Source organism: Petaurus breviceps, unplaced genomic scaffold, assembly GCF_028583685.1.
Source record: "Petaurus breviceps papuanus isolate PSGF00001 unplaced genomic scaffold, PetGlider_PUasm1.0 90515, whole genome shotgun sequence".
In the NCBI taxonomy this organism is placed as follows: Eukaryota; Metazoa; Chordata; class Mammalia; order Diprotodontia; family Petauridae; genus Petaurus; species Petaurus breviceps.
In genome coordinates this window covers 868,027-893,026 of record NW_027187269.1, presented here as the reverse complement: position 1 = coordinate 893,026, position 25,000 = coordinate 868,027, and the positions used below count along the sequence as shown (strand labels likewise).

Sequence of the window (25,000 nt, the reverse complement as noted above, 5' to 3'; positions counted from 1 at the left end):
GGGCTTCAAGAGTAAATAGAAACAGATACCCTAGACAGATATTCTAGGAAGATAGTTACTCAAGAAAGAAAATAGCTGCAAGGACCAATGGCAGCAGAGAAGAGAGTCAGACCACAGAGAAGAGTAGACCATGAGATAAGAGCTGAGCAACCTAATTTGTAAAAACCCTGTTCACAAAAGAGCTGTGTGAGGACAAAAAAAAGGACTCCCAGTCCCTGCAGATACAGTTCTGGGCTGCCTTTGCTACACATGTGCTTCACTGCCATTATACTCTGTGTTTGAACCCACTTTTCACATAGACACCATATATATTTGTGGGAAAATGAACTCAAAAATTTATAGAATTTTTCCTAAAACATTGGAAATTTTTTTTTACCATTCCATCTTCATAAATGCCTTTGTTAAGAAATTATTGTGGCGGCGGCCAGGTAGCACAGCGAGTAAGAGCACCGGCTCCAGTGTTGAGAAGACCTGGAGATTGAATCCCGGGCTCAGACACTTAGCACCCACCCAGAAACACCTGGCCGTGTAACCTTGAGCAAGTTACTTAACCCCAATTGCTTAGGGGTGGACAGGTGGCTCAGCAAGTAAGAGCACTGGCTGCAGTGTCGGGATGACCGGGATCAAATCTGGGCTCAGATACTTAGCACCACACCCAGAAATAACTGGCTGTGTAACCTGGAGCAAGTTACTTAACCCGGATTGCTTTAAAAAAAAAAAAAAAAAGAAATTATTGTGTCTACTGACTGAGTGATTATTCTTGAGAAACATATTGGTGGGGGTTCATGAGCTATAGTGTTACTGGGTATGCAAAATCATAAGGCTATTCCTAGAACCTAGGGTTAAAGCTACCCTCTGACGTATACAGCCTGCCAGTTCAAGTGTATTTTGGTGCTGTACTACATTGTGGAGATAGGAAAGGTGGGAAAAGAGAAAGAAATTCCCTGTATTCTAAAGGAAAGTCTTGGTTTGCAACATTTTTAACTTTTGAATTCTGAAATGTATCCAAGGCTTAGTTATTTAAACCCCTCAGAGGCATGGTTCACTTCTTGACTCAATTTGAGAGTTAAAGAAAACAGGGCATAGAAGCATTTCCACCAGAGGAAACTCTGCCATACTTATGTATGGTTTGAAAGAGCATTTTAAACTGCCATTTGAAGGTCAAGTAATGTACTAACAATAGCTCTGAATAGTCAGGGATGGAATCTCAACCTCAATAAGGTCTATCTTCTCTCTTTATGGTGTATCATAAGGATTTTTGGACTGTGACCTAGAAGAATTGGGGATAAATCTTGACTGCTCTTTAGCTAGCTATCCAAGTGATGCTGGGTAAGCTATTTCAACTCTGAAGCCCTCCTCAGTGTGGGGATTTGTTTTCGTTGGTTGGTTTTTGTCTTTTATTTTTGGAAGGGGGGAAGGCAGGGCAAGTGGGGTTAAGCTACTTGCCCAAGGTCACACAGCTAAGTGTTAAGTGTCTGAGGCAGGTTTTGAACTCAGGTCCTCCTAAGTCCAGGGCCAGTGCTCTATTCACTGTATCACCTAGCCCCCCATCCTAGTGTCTTTTATATATGATTTTGATCCAGTTTTGAGGGGCACACAATACTTGATTTTCTCAGAGCATAAGTAAACTAAGAAAACTCAACCTTCCAAAATAAATGAATGAAAAAAGCATGGGTGAATTGAGGATCTTGAGGCACCCTGTTGAACGATTACAGGTTTGAGGTTTATGGAGCTGCTCTTCCTTCAAGGATAAAGCATCCCAATTGTGCCCAACATCAGCCACTGACCCAGTGGGCAAAGCTCTCTGTTTTCAATCAGCTTGGAAATTATTCATTCTCTTCCCCTCCTTGATACACTTCAACTCTGCTTCCAGGGAGGATGCATTTCTTAGCTCCTTCTGACTACTCTCCTAATAAAAGCAATCTGATCCAAAGTCTTTAGGAAAGCAGAGATACAGTGAAAGGGACAGGTATAGGCAGAAAGATGACATGAGGTCCAAAGTTTGGGACCAAGTGTTAATCATCTCTAATAGTGTCATACAAGCTGTGCTGTGTCAACTTCAAACCCAGAGTGTGACTACTGTGATGGGCTGGGATCCCATTCTCTAGTAACTGTAAGTCATGGGACTGGTTGATGGGCTGATGGGAAACTGGAAGAAACATACACCAGACATATATGGCACACAGAAAAGCAGAAGGAATCTGGGAAAGATGCATCATGGACCAAAAAGCTAATAAACAATGTATTCCAAAACCAGGTTGTACTGGAAGGTGGCTCAGGAAAGGAGCAACCCTCTTCTTTATTTGGGACATTCAAATTGCAATAAATACACCTCCTCTTCCTCCCCTCTCCCCACTTCAGGGCCAAAATGGGTGGAAGTGGTAAACTCCCAGGTAAAGTCTGAAACAAATAATGGTTTTTGTTTTGATTTAGTCTGTATCTGGAACTGTGCTTTCATCATGGTGGGAAACTCTCAGTATGGAAGTTCCCTCCAGCAATGCAGAGCAGTAATTTTTCCATCGTTTACAGTCTTGGAGGATTAAAGCAGTGCCATCAACACTAAAATTCAGTGACTTGCTCAGATCACACAGGACCTGAACTCAGGTCTTTCTGACTTGAAGGGCTCTTTTCTATTACCATTCCCTCTCAGCTAGTACAGGAGAAAAGACTCCAACCATTTTCCACCTCCCCCAAACCCAAGGATCTGCTCATCCTTCTTCCGAGAACGATTCTTCTGGCTTCAGTCTTGGTCTTGGCAAAGATATTGGGCTCTCAGGAGAAAGAAGGGAAGAAACTAGGCCTAGGTCAAAAAGGATTGGCCATTTCCTAGCCTGAGGACGGTCCTGGGGTTAGCTGGAGTCAAGTGCTTACCTGAATTTTACCTGAGAATACACACACACACAAACCTGTCCAACCTCTACATATCCTCCCCTCCGGCCCTCCAACTGAACGAACCACAAACAGATTAAATTAAGTTGCAGTCATGGGCACCTTCTGGAGGTGCTTAAGAAAACTCTGCCACCCTCCCAACTTTTCAGGGGAGGCCAAGTGAAGAAGTTTGGGCAATGCGTTCCCCTTCCCCTCCCCACCTCCCCCAATAGTGTTCAGAAACAGAATTAAGTATAAATTCATGCAAACCATGGAATTGCGTTCTCTTCATTCCCTTTGGGCCATGAGCCCACTGGAACCATCAGAACTCTCCAACTTTACCTACACTGATTTCTCTCTACTTAAGCTTTTTCAGAGAATCCATGGACGGATTCCTTTTAAAATAAACCTTTAAAAACAACAAACAAGCAAACAAACCTAGGCTTGTACTAGCCTAACTACAAAGCTTTGTTAGGGTTTTCTGGAGATGTTATAGTCAGATTTTCTCTTGCTTGCAATAGACTGAAGAGAATATTATAGGACACACCTTTAGAATACCTTTATAGCAACAACAAAAATTCATTGGGAATTTTTATTCTCCCACTGCATGCCTGAGGATGATTTCAAATCTCGCCCCAAACTTTATTTAGTAGGAAGCATTTACCAGTTTTCAGTTTCGAATAAACTGACTCTCTCCTCCCTATGCTTAGCTTTCAGTGGAGGCCGTTATTTTAGTCGCTTTTCTTTACGATCAAACTACTTGCAAGTAAACACACACACACACACACATTACAGGATTAGTATATGCTTTCATGCTCAGAAGAGGAAAGGAATGGGGTTGGTAAAATCTGAGTAAAGAGAATGCATACCTTTACGAGTAAACTTGTCTAAAAATAAGGAGTTTTCCTCAGTGATCTGCCTAACTTGAAGCTGACAGAAATTTTCGGGGGGTGGGAGTAAAGGTGGAGATGTGAGGTGGAGATCTCGAAGGATATTTTTTCATGTTCCTGGTTTTTAGGGCTTCACAAACTGAAAATAGACTTTACATTTCAGATCTAGCTAGTAAACTATATCAGTTTTCTGTTTTTAAATATGTAACGTTGGTCGACTCTAATCAATGAGATACTTTAGTACACACGGTTGAGTTCCGATTTTTTTTAAACAGTTCAAGTCTTCTCAAGTGAGAATTACCTTTCCTCTTCCATCTCTGACTGGTTAGCTGTAGACTCAGGGGACGGTTTTGTTGACGTAAAGTCAGGTCTTACCAGAGAGCAGATGGACTGCCTTTTCTTCGGAGCGGGATTTGTGAAAACAGTGTTTCTATCAAAGTGGGATGTAAATTTCTCCCAGAAGAAGAAAAGAGGTTGAAAGGTAAATGCAAAGACTGCAGCCCGGTATGGCCCTAGGAGTCAGAGATAGTACTACCTCTGCTTCACCTGACTGAACTATATTTCCTTTTGGATAGTTAGAAGGGCAAAAAGTTGACACTTCACATAACCCCTAATAGTCTATATTGCATCTTATCCCCCTTCTGGGACCTTTCTTCCTACAGTTTTCTACCCTGAAGCCTCTGAATGATAAGAGTACAATTTTTCCCAGAACTTCTTGTCAATTTCTCATGAACAGGCACATCGTGAATGATTAAAGGTTATGTTGTAGGATTGGAGTGTCTCTATGCACTTGCCCAGAGATAAAGGAAAAAAGAGAGATTGTCTGGGGGAGCTAAAGGTTTTGCCAAAATTTATAAAACCAAGAATCGTCTCTTCTAGCTCCAATTAGATCCGCTCTTTTGGTGGTTTATCTAATCACTCTAATATCAGTGACACTAAAGGGTTTTGTCCAGTTAAATACGTTACCCTAAGGCAGAAAGAGAAGAGGGGAGCATTTATTCATACACATATTTATTTATTTTTGGTGAGAGACTCTTTCTGATCTCAAATCTTACTATTTCTCCCTTCAATTCTTTTTCTCCCCACCCCCTCCCCATCTTACTTCCAGTCCTAAGATCCTAACGCTTTAACCCTGACCATGAAAGAGAAGTCTGAAGGGACTAAAGTCTCTGTCACTTTGTAAAAATAAAGAGAAAAGTTAGCCTCGAACTTGTCCTATGTAAATTTGCCCGGAAAACAAGCAGCTGAGGTGATTGGGAATATAAATGGCCTTCTCTCAAGATTCCAAAGTTTTCTCAATGAAAGAAAAAGGCCGAAGAGTGAAGAAGACTGGCTTGGTCTATACAGTGCTCTGCTTTCGTGTTTTAAGTCCTGAAAGCAGGAGACCCAAAAAGATATTTACTTACTGATTTACTTATAGCTGCCATTAAACTCTTAACCTGGGATAATTTTTTTTTTTTTGGCTGGAAGGAATAACTAGAGAAAGAAGCTGCACTGAACCCTGGACTTCTTTATTATTTGTTTGTTTTTGTTGTTCTTTTCTCCAGCTGTGAGGGAAGATTTAATTTGGTTCCCTGTGAAGTAAGGAGATAATTAAACAAAAAACCGTTTAAGTGAAGCACTTTCACTAAAGGGATAGCTTTCAGTGAAAGAATTTTTTTAATAAAAAAAAAACCTATGTTCTTACTAGTTCTTCACTTTTTTTAGAAAAGTGCAAATATTGTTATAATCCTCCATCAAAAAGAACAAATTAGTTCCAAATACCTGTAATTTAAAAATATTTTATAGCAATTAACATTTTATTACTATGTAATAAATATGTTTTCTTTCATATGCCTTTCTATGGACAGAAAAACAATCTTGTGACAGATGACTGGCTACATATAAAGAATGAAGTGATGAACTGATGAAGTTGTTCAGAATATCCTCCCCCTCCCAAAAAAAAACCCCTCTCCACCTCTTGTTTGGAATGTGGGTGAGGTAAAGAGGTTTTTGATGGAGTGAGAAGAGTTGGGTGGAATAGCCATGTAATTGACTCATTTCCACTTTACTTGGCAGTATGTTGAATCCCAGCCTTGGGCTTCAAAGAAGAGACAAATCAGAAGCAAAGAAATAGAAAGTGCCTTAGACTTTCAGTTGTCCTCACTTGCTCTATCTTTAAATTTCACTTTAGCGGTTTGATGAAGGTGTAGCTTTGAAATCACCCCCTTCCCAATCCAATGCCAGAAGTGGTAGTCATCCTATCCCTCCTCCACAAAATATAAAAATTGTATCTCTATAGCATTATCAACAACCAGGGACTGCCTTCCCAGTAAACCCATAATTTATCTATATAAACATCTGTGAATTTTATCTTCTTGATCTATGATCCCCGTTGAAATAAATTTCCGCAAAAGCTATGCAGCAGGTAAGGAAGGAGCAGAGAACTGTGGGAGGGGGGGCGTTTGGGGGCATCTGAAGGGTAAAGTCGAACCAGATGTTAGGAGACATAGATCCACTTTCTTTTCCTTTCAAGGTCGCAATTCCTTCCAGATCGGCTTTCTGATTTAAAATTTCTAAAGATGTGAGAGAGGAAAGGGGAAGGGAGAGGGGAAAGGGTTTGGTAAATTCTGAGTAAAGAAAATTAATGCCTTTATAAGTAAATTGGTGTAAAAATAAGAAGTCTAATGAGAGATCCTCCCTCAGTGATCCGCCTACTTGAGACTGACACAGAAAAGAGTAAGTCCGCAGTCTCTCTTCCCTATTCTCCCTTGCCTGGTTCCCTTAGCTTAAACACTCTTAAGCCTCTCTCAGGCAAGAGGATTTTGATTCTAAGATTGCTCCGTAATCAGTAAGGTAGACAATTAGGGCTGGGCCTTAGTGGTTTTCACTACCTCTTCACTTCAATTTCCTCTGGTCTTTAAGTTTATTCTGAGGGTCAGTGAATCATAGCAGCTGCAGTCTCAGGAACATGTGGCTCGGTACTGCTAAGCAAGTGCTTGTATTCCTGTCCTAGGAATGAAAAAGAATGCATTGCCCAGATGAAGCTCCAACCATCAAGGAGATAACAAAAATTGCAGTGATCAATTGACTGAGATTGTTGCTACCTAACCGAAAAACATCACCTTCTAAAAGATTCCCTCACACATTGATTGATCTAGGAAAGGTGTGGCTCTTTGGACAGAGAGATCTCAGAAATATTTCTGCTGCTAAGTCTTTTTACCTCCTTCCAGCTTCCATGGTTCAGGCACTTTCATCTGTTGTTTTTTTTTTTGCAACAAGGGTTATTTTGAGCCCCTGGACCCACACAGACAGATGCAGAGATGGGGGCACAGGGGAGTCTAGAAAAATATTTGCATGTGACTGTGGAAAGGTCTGCTGAGACCTGGAGAATAGGATTGGTATACCAGAGAACTGAATTGCAAGCTTAGTTGATTCAGGTTCTGGTGTCAGCTCTGTCAACTAACAATTTTACTTTGGGTGTCATTTTGACTCTACTGGCCTTAGTTGCCTTATTATTAAAGGAGTTTGATCTAGTTGATATCTAAAGGGTACTTCCTAGTCCTAATCTTCCAGAATTTAAGAGTTTATGGTTGCCCATCTGCTTATTACTATATATTGATTAAGTGATCTTCAGGCTAGATAATTTTGAGATATAGATCATAAGTAGATAGTTACTAAAGTTAACAATATTATACAGTGTTTTTCCCTTTAGACTTTAAGAAATTTGGGATTCTGGTCAGGTGAAATTTTTTGTTCTTAAAACCAGATTTTTATTTCAGTTTAGTCTTATGTGATCAGAATAAACCCCTTCTATGAAATGAACTCTCCTCATCAAAATAAATGGAGCATCAAAATCTCCACAAGTGGAGACTTTGGGACAGGAAGTCCTGCTGGAATTGGAGACGAAAGGAAAGAAGATGAGGAATGGAAAATGGTCCGGGGTTCTTAAGAGAGGGGAAAGAGAATACTAAAGGAAGCTGAAGGAAGGGACTTAGGTGATGAGTTTATAAAATGAAACACTATTCTCTTGGAAGAGAATCCCCCTTTCCAACAAAGTTATTCACAAAGGTGAGAAAAATTAACACAAAAACATATGTGTACTATTTCTCCATGAGAACTGACCCCCACTTATACACAAGGAATAAGAAAGTTTGAATTTGTTAGTGAAGAAAGTGTTCACTGACAGGAAGATACTTTTAAAAGAATCCTTTTAAAATAAAAACTGAGCCAATGTGTGGACTGAAACCCTCTTGTGTTTACTTCCTTTCCCCCTCCCTGACTACTACTACTAACTGAAGTTTTATAATACTTTTAAGATTTCTTGAAGCCTAGCATACATTGACTTATTTGATTCTCACAACAAGGAGGTAGGGAGTGCAGGTATTATTGTGAGGTAGGTAATACAGTTATCATCGTCCCCACTTTGCAGTAAAAGTAACAAAGGCTTAGAAAAAGTAAGTGGCTTGCTTAGGGTCATACAGCTAGTGTTAGAAGAGGGATTTAAACCCATATCTTGAGTCTGATTTCGGTGCTTTTTCTACCTCACACAACTTCTTTAGACAAGAATACAGCAATAAATAAATACATGGTTTACAGCAGGCCCTATACTGTAGTATTAAAATCTGTCTACATGAATATGAGTCCTACAGTTTTGGAACTTAACAATCTGTTACCCAAGAATAAGGAAGCCAAAATCTGCCATTTGAAAGACCTTTGAATTAGAGCCAGGAAGGGCTTTGACCATTAACTGGCTAGTCAAGGCCCTTCAGATGAGAAAACTAATGCACACAATGGCTAAGTACCTGGGCTCTGGGCAAGAAGGGTGGTGAGTGAGCCTAACAGCAGGAATTCAAACCCAACTCTTCCTCCAAATAAAATATACTTTCCAATCTTTTGCTGGGCTAGTTGAAAAAGTGAGAGTTATCATGAGGAATAGGGACTTGAAGACAGTCTCCAATACAATATTAGTACACTCATATAAAAACATCAAACTATAGGGACATGAGGTTCTATGAACTGACTGACTATCATAAAGAAAGGGCACTGAATCTGAAGTCCTAGCTCCAAATGTACTACTTTTGTTACTGTGGGTTAGTTAATTGAGGCCATTGTGAAAGTCAGCTGCCTTCTCTGCCAAATGGGCTTAATGATATTTACATTAGCAATATACTTGAAGGGGCTATTGTGAGAGGAAAGCATTTGCTATGTTATACATAAACATCAGCTATTATTACCCTTTGCTGACAGTAGAGATAAGCAGATCAGTTTAACTGTTTGTATAGTGTATGCATGTGTACCTATGTGTATTCTATAGCTCACATGTATATGGCATTTTCAAGTAAACAGTCATTTCTCACAATTTATTTCAGTAGTTCAAGGTTCTGTGATTCCCTCCACCAACATACTGAACAGCTTCTCTATGACTTCTCCGGAAGACTGTCAAATCGGTTTGTTGTCATTGAAAGTACATCTCCCTGCAGCCCATCTGGTGATGAACTAGGATGATCCTTGAACAATAGACATGGTTCATCACCAGGCCTGCACTCAAGGCATTTCTAGCTTCTGCTAGAAGACAAGTCTTCAAGAACTCTGGGTAAAGTCCCACTCACAATGAGGCATTTGGGGAAGATTTTAGTGGAGATACCTCACAACTATGCTAGGAAAGGTAGATTTGAGATATGAGAGAATGACTGAGAGAGAAAGAGCTAGTTCACACATTTCCTCCGGTCCAGGTATAGGGATCTGCCATGGGAGACCAAAATATCCAGTGAGCATACCAGTTGCTGGAAAAAGGCAGACACTGAACCACCAAGAGATTTTCCTTTTAGCCCTGCCCACCTGCCCCTATGAAAGAATTACTCAGAGATGTGTGTAAGACAGTTGTGCATTAACATGCTGTATGCCTGTATTATAAATAGCTATGTACAATATAGTCTCAGTGATACCATGTGTTCAGATTGCTAGTTGCTAAAGAACAGTGTTCACTCTGATTCCAGTTTAATTGTTCTTAAGAGGAACATCCATTCCCCTGGGAGTGCTCTCCCCCCCCCCCCCAGCAATGTAATTACATATACATCTTCCTTCTCTTTTTTGTTTTATACCTTCCCTGGAACTCAACAGAGAATAGACTTTTGAGTTAACAGTAATGTTCAGGAGCTCAATCTCACCTTCCCTGAGCTACTGCAAAGCTCTTTTTAGAATCCACAATGACTTGAAGTTCCAGAAAAGACCTGGGCTTAACCTACAAAGCTTCATACTAAATCAAAAATCATCCTGGCCAGCAGTATTATACAGTCAAATTATCACCTTTTCTTCTGCCCATTTCTATGCTTCTCTAGTCTTCTTCACTAGGTTCTCCCAGCTAGGTACTTCCCTGAAACAGACACTTTATTAAACTGCCAGCTTCTGTCCTCTACTTTGTAAGATCTAATTTAATTTATGTCCCTGTTTCTTTATTACAAAAACACTCTAAAAGCTCCATTTCAGAACTTGACTCTATTTTCATGGATGTGGAAGTGGTGGGGGTACTGTTAGAGGGGTTTAGCTTCCTGTTAGGAGGTCAGCAGGTAGGAAGAAAAGAGACAGAGAGACAAGACTTTTCTTTCTCCTCCAGTCTATTTCCTTCTGTCCCACCCTCTTTCCTCTTAAACCAATGAAGTTGGAAGGGAGGAAGGCGAATGGGGAGGGGGAGAGATTTGCTTTCACATTTCCCATTTATAAATGAGAGACTGGCAAGGTTGAATTTGGAGGGGAGAGGTCAGCTTTAATATGGGCCCCTTGTGAAATATTTCCAAATCACAAAATTAATCTTTTGTCTTAGTCTTCCTCTTATCTTTGCTCCCACATTTCTCCCATACTACCGCTTCTTATCCACCGCTTCTCTGATCCCCTCTCCTTCCTCCTCCTCCTTTTCATTTCTGCTTTTTCTCTGGTCTTTTCTATAGGGTCTCTAGCAAGGCCCTTCCCTTCATCTTCCTCCTCCTCCTCCTTTTTCTTCTTCCTTTCCTCCTTTTTCTCTTACTCCTTTCCTCCTCCTCTTCTTACTTCTTTTTTCTCCTACAATTTCCCTGAATGATTTCTCATAACCTATTCTTTGTCATATATATATATATATATATACACACATAGATATGATGTACATAATGTTATGTATGCAAGCATGCAGGGTTCTTTAACATTTCAAGAGCTCTTGGATGTCTTGGGGGAAATTACCAAAGTAGAAATATAGAAACTGTCATGTGACTTTTGGAAAGACGGAATGTCGAGGAAGAGAGATTCATTCGTCACCTGCCTCTCTACACCGCCCCCCCCCCCATCTCTCTCCTTCTCCCCCTTCTTTTCGCAGAGCAAGAGGGGACTGTTGGACTCCACAGGAAGGCAGGTCTGTAATAAACAAACATAGCTCCTAAGCACGTGGAAGAAAAACAAACCGACACCCAGTCCTTTCAGAGCGGAATCTCCCTGGCAGGAGCGCCAAGAAAGGAGCAGAGCTGCTGGTTTTGACCAGCACCCGTACTAGTCCCCATCTCGGACTCTCATTCATTGGCTTTACCTACTCGTGCTACTGCTGCTAAGACTGCTGCCGCGGTTTGGAATTGCCTTTTATTCACCGGCCTAGGGTTTTGAGACAGCTTTTCCCCTTGGTTAAGGACTAAAGAAATCCAATTTTCCTCTTCTCCATATTTTCACCCCCTAATAAAAAAGGGGGGGACAGGAAGAAGAAAGAGGGGGAGACAGAGGAAAGGAGAGAGAGAGAGAGAGAGAGAGAGAGAGAGAGAGAGAGAGAGAGAGTCATTTGGTTGCTGATTGACACTAACTCCAGAGCATGGTTTCTTGTTGGACTGCTACAGGGAGAAGAAGCCAGAGAGAGAATTTCCTATCTCAGGGTTTAATTTACTCCATAAGAGTAAATCATCCAAGCCTCAAGAAATCAACTCTGTGTGCAAGAAGACCTCCTGAACCTCATATACTGTTGCCAACGCCACAGCTGTGTCTCAGTGTGCTTCTCCAGGCCTTTTTACAAGGCGCTCTCTCTCCTTGATCCAGAGGGTCTTTCACCTACCAGACTGAACTTCTAACCTGACGAAACCCTTAAGCTTCCTTTCCTTCCAGTGCTGCTGTCCATTGCTTTTGTATCTCTCACATGCCTGAATTGGTCTATTCGGGAGAGCTGATCTTGGTCTTCTTTCACCTCACTCACCCGCGGCCAAGAGGATCGACTTCCTGGCGAACCAGTCCATTGCTAGACATCTAAGCGCTGCGGCTGCTGAGCACTGGAGATTTGGAGAGAGGGCCGCGTCTAATATAATATGCCCAAAACAGTGGCACGATGAAGGAGAAGTCCAAGAATGCGGCCAAGACAAGGAGGGAAAAAGAAAATGGAGAATTTTATGAACTGGCCAAGTTGCTACCCCTTCCTTCGGCCATCACCTCTCAGCTAGACAAGGCATCCATCATTCGGCTCACCACTAGCTACCTAAAAATGCGAGCAGTCTTTCCAGAAGGTGAGATGTTCTTTGTCTTCCAACTGTGGAGAGGAGAGAATGACCAGCTTTACAAGGAGGTGGAGAGAACAGAGAACTCAGAGTGGGAAGTGGGGGGGGGGGGGAAGCTCTGCTCAGACAGAGAATTGTTGCAGCTCTAGAGACCAGTTAGTGACTGGGGGTGGGGTATGGAAAGGGTGAGAAACAGCTACAGGAACCCTGCTCTGACCTGAGTTGTAGCTCAAAACGGCAGGATTACGGCTAGGAGCTTGCTGCATGTATTTAGGGGGATGCGAGCGCTCGCGGAGCTTTCTCTCGATAAAACCTGTAGACAGTTGGGGCTGGACAAAGAGAAAAAACGTGATTGGGGTTGGGTGAAGAGGGAAAGTGGTGAGAGATGTGCAGGATACCCAAGCAGAAAAGGTAAACCAAATCAACTAAGTTTACCTGAAATTTAAATCTAACTTCATAGATTAGCAGGAGCTATTTTTCTTCTCTAGTTTTCCGGTTTGCCTTTATTAAGTGTTCTCTCAGCAGGGAGGAGGAGAAAGAAAATTTATTACTGGCTTTAAAAACAGGCAGATACAAAACTAGCCCAGAGATGTTTCAATTCCTGCTGTCTACCTCATAACTACAGGCTGGAGTGTGTAGTTCTGGGCCTAGCCCCAGAAGCAGAGGATAAGACCTCACAGGAAATAGTAGCAGAAGACTTAGAAAACGCATGAAAGGATGTGATGAGTAATTTTAGGATGTCCCCAGATACCTTGACACTCAGACCTTTCCTCCCCACCCTATAATTCGAAACAGATATAGCATGGCAGCCACTGGCAGACTCTTGAGTGGGAATCAGTCAATCAATAAACATTTATTAAGAGCCTACTGTGTGTCAGGCATTGGGGTAAGCACTGGAAATATAAAGTAAAATTAAAAAAAAAAAAACCACCAGTCCCTGATCTCAAGGAACTCAGTCTAATGGTAGAGGCAACATAGCAACAACTATGTACAACCAAGCTATGTAGAGGATAAATTGGAAGTAATCAAGAAAGGAGAGACACTCGAATTAAGGAGATTTGGGGAAAGTGTCCTATAGGTGAGGTTTTAGCTGGGACTTGGAAGGGCTTAGAGAAGCAACTGTGAAAAAAAAAAATAGAAAAGACATTTTGGAAAAGAGAAAATGACAGGAGAGGCTAATTTTAGTAGTTTCCTTCCGTATTCCTAATGTAAAGTAGAAAGGAAATCTCCATTTTAAGTGCTAGACTAGTGATGGCTATAATTCTGTCTAAAACAGACTTCTGTGCTATGATAACACACATACAGTCGGGTGACATTTCCCCACTCATATGCCTTCTTTCAGCCATTGCCCACTGCATAGATGTAAACAAATAGGCGACGTTTCCTTGTACCCCTTGCAAACGCAACCTCACGATCCTGCCACCAAGGCTGAAATATAGCTGACTTTCTAAATCTTTCTAAAATTATTTATCTGCCTTCCTGCCTCCTTGGCTGGCTCTGCATTTTTTTATGTCCCACACAGGTCTCTCTGAACTGTCGTGATGAGATTGCAGTGTGTGGGGAGCATAGAAAGAAAGATGTATCAGAGAGAGGGTTTCTGAGCGCAGAGCACCAGAGACCCCACTATCAGCCCACCCTGACTGTGCGGGTGGTGCCCCGTGGGTAGGAAGAGCAGGTGCAACCACAGGAGACGTCCAACCTTGAAGTCTCTTCTCAGTTTAGAGACCCAAATGGATTTTCCTTGGAAGCATGTGGCTATAATTAGTTACATATTACATAACTTGATCTTCCGTGTGGAAGCTAATTAAGATCTGGCTTCTTCCCCTCCCTTCCCCCTTTGCTCTGCCTTCCTCTCCTTTATTTTCTCTTGTGTTTGGTCTCCTGTCTTGGAATTATTTTTATTAGCTTTCCCCAGGGGAATGGGGGAATTTCCTGGGGGAAAGAAACTTCGATGAGAAGTTAGTGGCTTTAAACTCAATGTGCATGGCAGGGGGAGGGAGGCACCCTGGATTACAAGGATGAGTGGATGGAAGAGAAGTATTACACTTAATCTGCAAACGCACAGGAGGGGAGACTGGGACTTCCGGGACCTACAACCCAAAGGAGGGAGGGGAAAAAAGAAGAAAAAGAAATAAACCCTAAATTCTCTTGAACGTGCTCAGGCTGGCCTGCGATATCATGGTGTCAGTTAGGTGTATGTGTCTTGCGCTGCGAATGGAAGGTGTGAGAGAGGAAATAGACAGGGGCAGAAGCTACCGCTGTCTTCTGACACCTGCCGTCTCTCCTTTTTCCGCTCTACACATCAGGAGAGGGAAGCTTTAGGGAACCCAGCTGAGCTTACTTAGCTCTGATCCTGGTAGAGGGAGAAACAGTGCTACCCTAATAGGGAAGATATTCTTGCCTGTGAGTGTTTGGACGAATTTCATCTCAGCATCTCTCTCTGTGCCTGTAACTCTTTTTGGTTTTAGTCTAAGTCTGTGTCTGTCACGGCATCCTCCTGGCTAACTTTCCTTCAAATTACAAATTCATACTGATTACAATCAATTCTCTTGCTCAGCCTCTCTACCAGGGCTTTACATAAACGCCATTCCACTATCTCAACCACACATTACCAGACCTTTCCACCCCCCCTGCCCAAGATTTCAAGTTGGAAAATTCCAGGGGAGTAATTTGTCTCTTGACTTGTTCTTGAAATTGATGAATTAAAATCTGGCTAATGTTCTCTTCAGAGTTTCATGAAATAAGTGCGACAGCCAGGCCTTTGTGCTGTGCCTGGACTGTCTGGGTCTTCAAATACCAACCCGACAAATCCGAAGTATTAATCATTGGGAGGGAGTAGAGAAAATTAAACTAAGATAAGATCAACTACAATAAAATAAAAAGATAATAGATTACCTCGATCCCTTCCCCTTACGAAGGTTAGTCGCTATTTGCAAAACCTGTTTGTAAAAACTTCTCTGAACACTATAGACAGTCAGGTTTGGGGTTTCTTTTCCTACCTAAACCTTTGTTTCTTTTTCTCTTTCTTTTCTTCTAAGGAATGTGGAATGAATCAGGAGAGTGAAACTCTAAAAATAATAAAAATAAAACATGCGATTGTAGGCAAATTCAAATAGTTCTAAGGTTATAACGAATGCAAAATTTTCGGGGAGATGTTTTATATGGGATTTAAGGAGTTTCCATGAAAGTCCCATAGGAATTTGGAAAGGGTTTAATAATTATTGTTGTTGGTATCGTTACCATTATTACCATCACCTCTCCAACTTCTTATTTGAGCTCTGTTTCTTTGGGAGGGAGGAAGTAATTTAACCTCAAATTCCCACGGAGAAGTGGAATAGTTATCCCACTTTCTTTGAGAAGCCTTTCCCAAGTTCTCTGTTGATTCCTTCTTATTTGTCCGGCATATAGTTTGTTGTACGTGGCTGTCCGCGTATTGTCTCTCTCCCCCCTCCTTAGTTTGATAAGTGGAGAGCAGCAATTCTTTTTTGCCTTTCTTTGTATCCCCAACCCTGGGGACAGTGGCCGGCACTGTGCTTAATAAATGCGTTATTTAAGTGTACTGATAAACACAGAATTTTTCTGGAATTGTTCAGTAGTGAAGGGCTCCCTTCAGTAGGTAATGAATACAAAGTGGAGGTTCCTGTACCCTTGTTTCCACCTTCTCAGCCTGTAAATTTACCGGCAGCCTGAGAACCAATCCAGCATTTTTGTGTTCTTTTTCTCGGCATTGTCTTGAGCCCATTAAAAGCGGGACAACAACGTGTTGGGTTTAGGGAAGCGAAAAGACCGAGTTTTATATGTAAAAAGAGTTCACAAAGAGACCATCTGAGTAGCGGCTGTGGCTAGATCTCTAAAGAGCTAGTGGTGACACAAACGCACACGCCAGTGTAACACGCATCTGTGTAGATAGGGGCACAGACCAGCCAGCAGACGTTCGTCTCAATAAAAGTATATAGGCGGGAGAACAAGTCAAGGGGAAGGAAGAAAGTCTTACCCTCTAAAGAATGAAACGCATTGGATTGACTTCTCCTAGTTGCATAGGCTAGCCTAGGCTAGTAGGGTCGTAAAATCTGGGGCTGCTCTTCTCTGATCCGGTACTGGATGAGCCTTCTCTCACTCCCGGGAAAGTGGTGCATCCTCCAATCCAGAATCCTCAAAGATCAAAATCATATGTACATCCTTGTACTAAGTGAATAGTGATCTCCGAAATTCATCGCTGAGTTCAAGCTTCGGTCAGGTGGGTTATTATTTTACGAATGCACTTTCCAATAAGGTGTTGAACGCTGTGTAGAAACTGAGAAATACTGCTCGGTTGTTCTTTCCCGGGTTTGAGAAGGGTTTCCATCCCCGCTCCTTACATTTCTCCAGAATCAGGAGCAAAGTCTAGGACGGAAAGGCAAGCAAAAAGCGAGGCAGACCAGACACAATTAGAGAAGCTTAGAGATAGACTGTGGTTATTCATATATCTTGCACAAAGTAGAGGTATCATAAATTGAACTAAATGTGTTATTATTAATGTTTTAGTTGGAACACCTTTTGTTCGGAGGGGAGGATGTGTATCCGTCAAAAGCAGTATATAATCGAGCTGGGGGACTGTTTCCCCGGAAGGCCAGGAGCCACGTCTTGATTCTCCTGCTCCGATCCAAAAAACCCAAACATTTTTCCTTTTTTATCTTCCTTTGGTACCTTGAGCAGCAGTCCTAAACATTAAGTAGAATTTTTTTCCCTCTAAAATTGGAGATGGAAAGGAGCAGTGTGGATGATGGGAAAGGATTGTATTTAGGAAGACCTCAGTTATTAAAAATTATTTGCAAACTGTTAAATGTGTGTGGGGTGGGAGGCTCCACACAGTTTTAACTTTTACAGCTGAGATCTGAGGTTATAGTAGGAGATACAGGATTGCTATCAGTCAGAGATAAGCATTAGATCAATTAAGGATTATCAGGATTTTGTATTGGGAAGGAGGATTAAAGCACATTTTAGCACCAGGTCTTATCTTCAGATACCGACATCCTTAGGCTGATTTAGGGAAGAAGACTCTTCCTAAGAAGGGGGTAAGGAGGGAGGGGCACTGCTTAAAGAGTGTGCCCTATCTGAAGGTGAAGTTGAAGAATTCCTCAGACTTTGTTTCAACCAAGGCTCAGTTAAGCAGCACAAGGACTATGGGAACTATTGGGCAGAAAGTTTGGGGACTAAAGTCAATACTTTTAGAATCATAAAAGAATATTATTTTCAAGATAGGAATGGGTTTTAATGATAGCTTAGCTAGAGGAAAACTGAAGCAAAGAATGAAGGAATTTTTTTAATTTTACATACTTCTTACTAGGTATCTATTTGGTACAGTGTTTATGTATAAAATTGGGCTATGACAAGTTCAAAAATTAAGATAATTCCTACCCTCAGATAGGTGGAGATGTCCCACATAGGGTAGTTGTGGCCAGGAAACAGTACTTAGGTCCTGGAAGTTATGGGGATGGTGAATGGGGCCATAGAGGAGCAGACTGACATAACCCTTCCAAGAACCGGCAGACTGATTCGATAATGCTTCCAAAACAGAGGGGAGAAGGGGGGAAGCGGGGGGAGGAGGGGGAGTGTGGGAGTGTGCTGCGATCTCAAGACTTGGTAAAGAAAGGTAGTGACTGAAAAGAAGATGGTGAAGGAGGAGGGAGAGAAACGAAACAGAACACCAACCTAAAAGAGCGGGCCAGGTGAGGGAATGGTCAATGTAGATGAGTGGGGAAGGAAGTTCTAAAAAAAGGTTAAAACAGCATCGTTTCCGATCCCGTAACTGACTATGTATGATGTATGTAGCGAAGCCTGGTCTTTAGCTGGATGGAGTGTGGAGAAGCCTGTCCTGGGAAGGTTACAATACTAGTTGGCAGAGTCAGAACTAAACTCCAGCTCTCCTGACTCCAAAGGACCAGAGCTGTCCAAGCTACAGCACTACCTTTCGAGGTTTTTTGCTGGAGGATTCTCTGCCTTTTTACTGGCTTCATCAGCTAGTACATGCAGAAGAATCTAGGACAGAGAGAAAAGAAAGGCAAAGGAGAGAGGTTTAGTATCTCTATCCAGGCGAGGATGAGCCAAAATTAAGTGAGATTTAAGTAAATACGCACAAACCACCTTACTTTTCGTTACTTCAATCTTTTAGGGGTTAATTTCTGGTTGAATTATTGATACATTCACTTTCATTCCTCCTTTAATGATGTACATCCAGGAACTGCCTAAACAGCTTTTGCCTACTCTACCCCGTAGAGCAGTTGTAATGGAAAAGGCCATCTTACATGTCAGTACAGAGCACTGACACCTTTATGATTCTGTCCTTCGATCTCTTGCTCCCCTCTCCTCTCCCAGTCCCTCTCGAGAACCCCACCATTCCTGCCTCAACCTGCTGCTCACTCACTCGCGGACCTCGCTGCTTATTGTATTTAGCCTTTTTACCGGGACATTTATTACCAGAGAGCCCGAAGACAAATTTCTTGTTCCCTACACCCCCATTACTGAACCTAAGAAGGAAGAAGGATCCGGGTGGAGAGAGAAAATAATAGCATTGGCATACAGAGCTTACCATCCAACCACAGCATAGAGTTAATGCCACCACGCCGCACCCCACCCCACCCCAAAACAGGGTTTTTGAGATTTATCCATGTTGTTTTTTTCTTCTTTAAATGTTCAAGGCCCGAAACTTAAGGAAGCAGGAAGGGGAAATCCTCCAGAACTCGGGTCGTTCACCTTAGGAATACTGTGCCTCCATTCTCCAGGCTTTGTTTTCTATATAACTTGTTTAAAGCCTAGAATTTGGAACTCGGTCCAGAGGAAGGAAGTTCCTTTGAACAGGGTACTAACTAGACTGCAATATCGTTCGGTTTGGGTGCATTTCCCAAAGCCACAACATGGAGGAGATGACCTTTAATTCTGTTGTTTTCTGTGGATCCAGATCGTCTCGGAAAGTCGTGGTCCATAAAGTAGCTCCTCTTTCTCTGTTGCAAAGCTCGTATACTTCACTTGTCAACCTGCAAAGTTGCCTGGTTCCCTGGGTCTCTGGTCTGTTTTTGTTTTGGGTTGTTTTTTGTTTGTTTTATAATAAACGATATGGGGGGGGGAAGGGGGAGGACACAAAGTTTTTTCCTTCTGTAATAGAAACAAAACAGGATGAAGTGAAAGTTTAGTGAGAAGGGGGAAAGTCCATGTGTTGGGGGCAGGGTGGAGGAGGGTAATTGGGACATTAACCAGGACTTTATAAGTATGCCATTACACAGGGACATTTATTGGAGACACAGGGCACAGGAATGGGACTGTATATGAAGAAAGAAATCCAACTCTAAGTATCCCAAGGCCTCTGTGAACTTCCTTTCCTCTCTGTTTCACTCCTCTTGAGAAAAGCTAAGGCTCTGAGTTTAGATTATGAGGCAATGTCTGAAAGAGGACAGAGATGGGAGTTAAATCAATAGGAAGGAAGGAAGGAAGCAAGGAAAGAAGGAAGGAAGGAAATACTTTTAAGTATTTCAGGAAGAAGTGAACCATGGAGCATACAGCCCCAGCCATGCACCCTAAACTGTCAGAAGAAAAAGAAAAAAGAAAAAACTCACAAAATCTCAAAATAATCTGTAGCTTCCCAGTTAGGGTGGCTCTTTTTTCTATAATTTTCCCCCACTATTTTCAGCACCAGATCCAGAACTCTACGTTCACTTCCCTGTCATGTTGCTGAATCTCATTTCAGCTTAACACCTGTTCATCAGAAGGCTTTGAAATGTATTGGAGATGGCAAAGTAGGCAGAATGTTCTAGTCAAAATGATTTCTTTAGCTCTCCGTATCCTTACAGGGTTGATAAAATACAGATATTGTTGTGTAGTGGATAGTTTTTTTGAACCTGCAATCAGGAAGACCTGCATTCATATCCTGCCTCTGACATAGCCGTGAGCTCATGGATTTAGTTACTTTTTCTGAACTTCAGTTTCCTCTACTGTTAGTAATACTGGACCCACTTGGCATGATTGTTTTGAGGCCTAAATATAGTTGAAGTGACATCAGTTGTTGTCCTGTAGCAGTCACCTGGTTATAAGTGAAGAGAAACTTCTTAACTATGATGTCTGCATACTTCCCAGTTTTGTCTCTGGCAGGAAGGGTTCCCAACAATTAAGATGTTTCAAAAGATTTTCCAGAGGAACTCATCAAATTCAGTAGACCAAAGTAACTGGCTCAGTTTGGAGATTAAAAACTTAGTGACAGTGTCCTCCTAGTACCACAAGAGAGAAAGTTGATACTATATAGCAGGCTTTAGAGAAAAACAACAGGAATAAACAGATGGTACTTTGATTTGGTAGCTTAGGGCTCACTTGCCAGTAGATTGGCTATGTACGTAAAAAGAAAATATCTGAGCTAAAACACATACATACACACAAGAAATCTTGTTGGATCTGAGATCTCAAGAAAGAAATGAAGGCAAGAGAGAAAACAAAGGCTGTCAGAGGGGGAAGAAGAGGATTCTGTTTGAGTGAGGTACCAGTACCAAGTCCAACATGTGATTTTGGGGATAATTTCATGTATGGAGAAACCCCCATGCACATTCTGCAAATTTCACAGTGTACTTGATTTAATAATCACAGATGGGGAAGGGACCAGCTAAGACTCCTACAAATTCAGCAACTGAGGAATGCCTTGATGTGGAACTGAGGGAGTTGGGATAAAGGAAGTCTGAGGCATCCCAGATCTATCTTTCTGGGCTTCTTGGTTACTTACTGAATCTTGTTGTGGACTCCACTCCTCCACTGCAGCCTGTAACCCTGCTCCAGAACTGTTGAACACTCCTTTTTCATCTTTTCATCTACTGTAGGAGAGAGACAGGGAAAATATCTCCAATGATATAACCAGGACTACATACAGTGTTAGACATTTTCCCTCCCTTTCCTCCAAGTGAAGACTGTGAAGAGATGGGCTCTTTTGGGGGTCAAAGCTGCAGGAAGCAGTCTAGAGATCTGAATTTGGATAAGGGGAGCTTATTGAAAATATGATCAAATTATACTATTCAATGTAATTCAACAAATATCTCTTAAAAGCCTAGTGAGGTAGGGTGGTATAATGGAGAGAGAGCAAGCCTCAAAGTCAGAATGATCTGGATTCAAAGGAAACCTTTAATACACACTGGTTTTGTGACCCTGGACAAGTAGCTTAATGCCTAGGTGCCTCTGGACAGTTCTCTAAGACTATATACATTGTAAACCAATCATCAATCTATCAGAGGGAGGTTTATTACCTGAAACATGCTACCAATGAAATTATATGTTGAGACAAAAACAGCAAAAAAGAAAAATGTCTATATAATGGAGTCACTAAGCATTGGAACACAAAGGTAAAAACCAGAAATAGAGTAAATAAATAAGTAAATAAATGCAAGATACTTTGAGGACTGAGAGAAAAATGACAATAGTGAGAGGAGGAAAGGCTTCTCTATAAGAAGCTGGCACCTCAGCTGAGCCTTAAATGAAACCTGTTAGAGAGGCACAGGTGAGGACAGAATTTCATGTGTCTGGGAAGCCTATGCAAAGGCATAGAGGTATCAAATGGAATAAGGAATATAAAGTTTAGGTATCAGCAAGTTGATCAGTTTATCTGAAAAGGAGAGTTCCTAAAGGGGAAAACTGTGAAATCAATGTGGGAAGGTAGTGTGTAATCAGATTGTGAAGGGCTTTCAATGACAGGCTGAATAATTTGCATTTTGTTCTTTTTTAATCTAAAAAGAAATATGGAGATTTTCAAAAGGGGAGTGATGCAGTCAGAGCTCAGGTTCAGAAAGATTATTTTGGCAGTTGTATGGCGGGAAGATGGCAAAGGGAGACATTGGAAGCAGGGAAACATAACCTGGTAGCAACCTATCTTTCTAGCTTCACTTCTTCCTCTCCAGAACTCTGCAATCCAGCCTTCTCTCTGGCCCTAACATAGGACATGCTACCAACTCAAAGCCTTTGTGCTGCCACTCCATTATTCCTGGAATCACTCACTTCTCACCTCTGCTTCATAGAATTCCCCTCTCCTTTTAAAATGCAATGCAAACACAATCTTCTGCATTAAACCTTTCCTGATGTCCACAATTGCTATCAACTTCCCTTCCAAATTACTCTCTATTTAACCACCTTGTAGTTTTTAAATATTTCTTCTTAGTATACTTATAGGTATTTGTTGACTTCTGCTTTAGCATATAAGCCCCTTTGTTTGTGGCTTGTTAATTGGTCTAGGACTCTAGAGAGAAGTAGTGAAATTCTCAACTCTGGTAATGACTGTAAAAGCAGAGGGAGAGAAGAGGATGGACAAGGTATGCTATTAAAGTAGAATCTATAAGATTTAGCAATTGATTGGATATGGGGTAAGAGAAAGATAAAAGAAACCATAGAAAGTCACCTTTCTATAGCACTTTAAGGTTTCCAAAGTTCTTTTCTCACAACACCTTGAGGTTGATGATGTATTATTATACCCATTTAACAGGTGTGGAAACTTCATCTCAGAAGTTCCCTCTTATGCAAACCCAGGCAAAATAACGCGCTGATGTCATTTAGATTTGAATAACTTCCTTTGTCTTCCATTTCAACAACCTTTATTAGTATTTGGTGTCTGATTAAGTCATTGTCTTTGCACATTTTTTGATTTGGAACTTTGCAAAATTTTCTTCTTAATTCTAACAGAATCTCTTTTTTAATTTTTTAATTGATTTTTTTTGTTAGATTTTGAGTTCCAAGCTGTCTCCTTCCCTCTCTCCCAACACTGTGCTAGAGAAGGTCAATATTTGACACATGTAGGTGAAACCATAAAATAGATACTTCCATATATCAGTTCTTTCTCTGGAGGTGGATAGTATCTTCCTTCATATGTCTTTTTAAAAATTTTAATTAATTTTTAGTTTTCACCATTCACTTCTAAAAGATCTTGAGTTCCAAATTTTCTCCCCATCCCTCCCCTTCTCCTACCCCAAGACAATGTGCAGTCTGACACAAGCTCTACATATACATTCATATTAGACATATTTTCAATTAGTCATGTAGTAAAGAAGAATTAGAACCAATGGGAGAAACCATGAGAAATAAGAAACAAAAAACAGCAAATAATATGCTTTGATTTGCTTTTAGACTGCACAATTCTTTTTCTGAATGTGGACAGTATTTTCCATAATGAATCTTTTGGAGTTGTCTTAGATCCTTGCATTGCTAAGCAGAGATCAGTCTATCAAAGTTAGTCATTGAACAATGTTGCTGTACTGTGTACAATGTTCTCCTGGTTCTGTTCACTTTACTCAGCATCAATTCATGTAAGTCTTTCCAGGTATTTCTGAAGTCCACCTGCTCATCATTTCTAATTTCATGTGTCTTTTGTAGTTGATTTCAGTATTTATAATACTCACAGTTATTCTTCTAACAATATTACTGTTACTGTATACAGTACTGTATATAGTATTCTCTTGGGTTTGCTCATTTCACTCTTCATTATTTCATGCAAGTCTTTCCACGTTTTTCTAAAGTCAACCAGCTCATCATTTCTTACAGCACAGTAGTATTCCACTTGTTTAGTCAATTCCCTAATTGATGGGCATTGGCTCAATTTCCAGATCTTCACCACCACAAAGAGAGTTGCTATAAATATTTTAGAACATATAGATCCTTTTCCTTTTCCCCTGATCACCTTGGGAAACAGACCTAATAGTGGAATCACTGGGTCAAAGACTTTTATAACTCTCTGGGCATAATTCCATATTGCTTTCCAAAATGGTTGGATCAGTTCCCAGTTCTACCAACAGTGTATTAGTGTCCCAATTTTTCCACATCCTCTGCAACATTTGTTATTTTCCCCTTCTATCATTTTAGAAACTTGATAGGTGTGAGATGGCATCTCAAAGCTGTTTTAATTTGAATTTCTCTAATCAAGGCCTCATTATTTTTAAGACACTGGAAAGAAGCCCTACTTCACCTCCTTTTACACACTAAGTAGTAAAAAAAAAATTTCATCTTGTTTCAGGAGTGTGATTTTTGACAGGAAGAGGGAGCTATCAGTAAGATTTTGGAAGGAAGAAGGCATTTTATAGATAGCAAGGGAGACAGAGAAAAGTCTCCTTAAAGAATACAGTGGTGGGGAGGGGAGACACTTGAAGGGGAAGGCTAGGTGGTATAATGAATAGAGCACCAGCCCTGGAGTCAGGAGGACCTGAGTTCACAATCCGACCTCAGACACTTAACAGTTACTAGCTGTGTGACCTTGGGCCAGTCACTTAACCCCAGTTACCCTCCCCCCATGCAAAAATTTAAAAAAAGAATACAATGGGAAGGAGTAATGATATGAGGGGAACACCAGATCCTAAACCCTGGAATTATTGAGGCTATGTAACCTCATTCAGAGAAGGGAGTGAGAGACCATTTGAGAGTTGGAAAAAAGCAAAAGGATGTCCTCTTCCTTCTGTTATTCAGGAGAGATATGAAGTAATGAGGGAAGGATAACAATAATTCAGGAAGAAGGCTAAATCTATAAACTCCCTTTACCTCAAGAAAGCAATTCAAACAAAGGTATTAAACTGTGTGTAGGTTTTACCCGGGACTGCTAGCCTGGCTCATGACCTAATACGGAAGGTCATTGTCACCTAACTTATTCTTAATGAAGCAGAGGCTGATGTCAAATATTTCAAATTATTTCCTTCACACCAGGATTACATAATTACATTTTCTCCTCTCTCTCTCTCTCTCTGTCTCTCTCTCTCTCTGTCTCTCTCTCTCTGTCTCTCTCTCTCT

At 41.2% G+C, this 25,000-nt stretch overlaps 1 protein-coding gene and 1 long non-coding RNA gene across 2 annotated transcripts in view; one reads left to right on the top strand and one right to left on the bottom strand.

Annotated features, from left to right (window-relative positions):
- The window catches only part of LOC138142052 (uncharacterized), a 357,105-nt gene extending 340,637 nt beyond the window's left edge, over window positions 1–16,468 (bottom strand). Inside the window, exon 1 of the long non-coding RNA XR_011163328.1 lies at window positions 16,230–16,468. This is a non-coding gene — a long non-coding RNA (uncharacterized lncRNA). The remainder of the gene's footprint in view (window positions 1–16,229) is intronic.
- The window catches only part of SIM2 (SIM bHLH transcription factor 2), a 97,419-nt gene continuing 82,910 nt past the window's right edge, over window positions 10,492–25,000 (top strand). Inside the window, exon 1 of the mRNA XM_069062973.1 lies at window positions 10,492–12,244. Within this exon, the coding sequence (XP_068919074.1) occupies window positions 12,070–12,244 (175 nt within the window). The 5' untranslated portion in view covers window positions 10,492–12,069. The remainder of the gene's footprint in view (window positions 12,245–25,000) is intronic.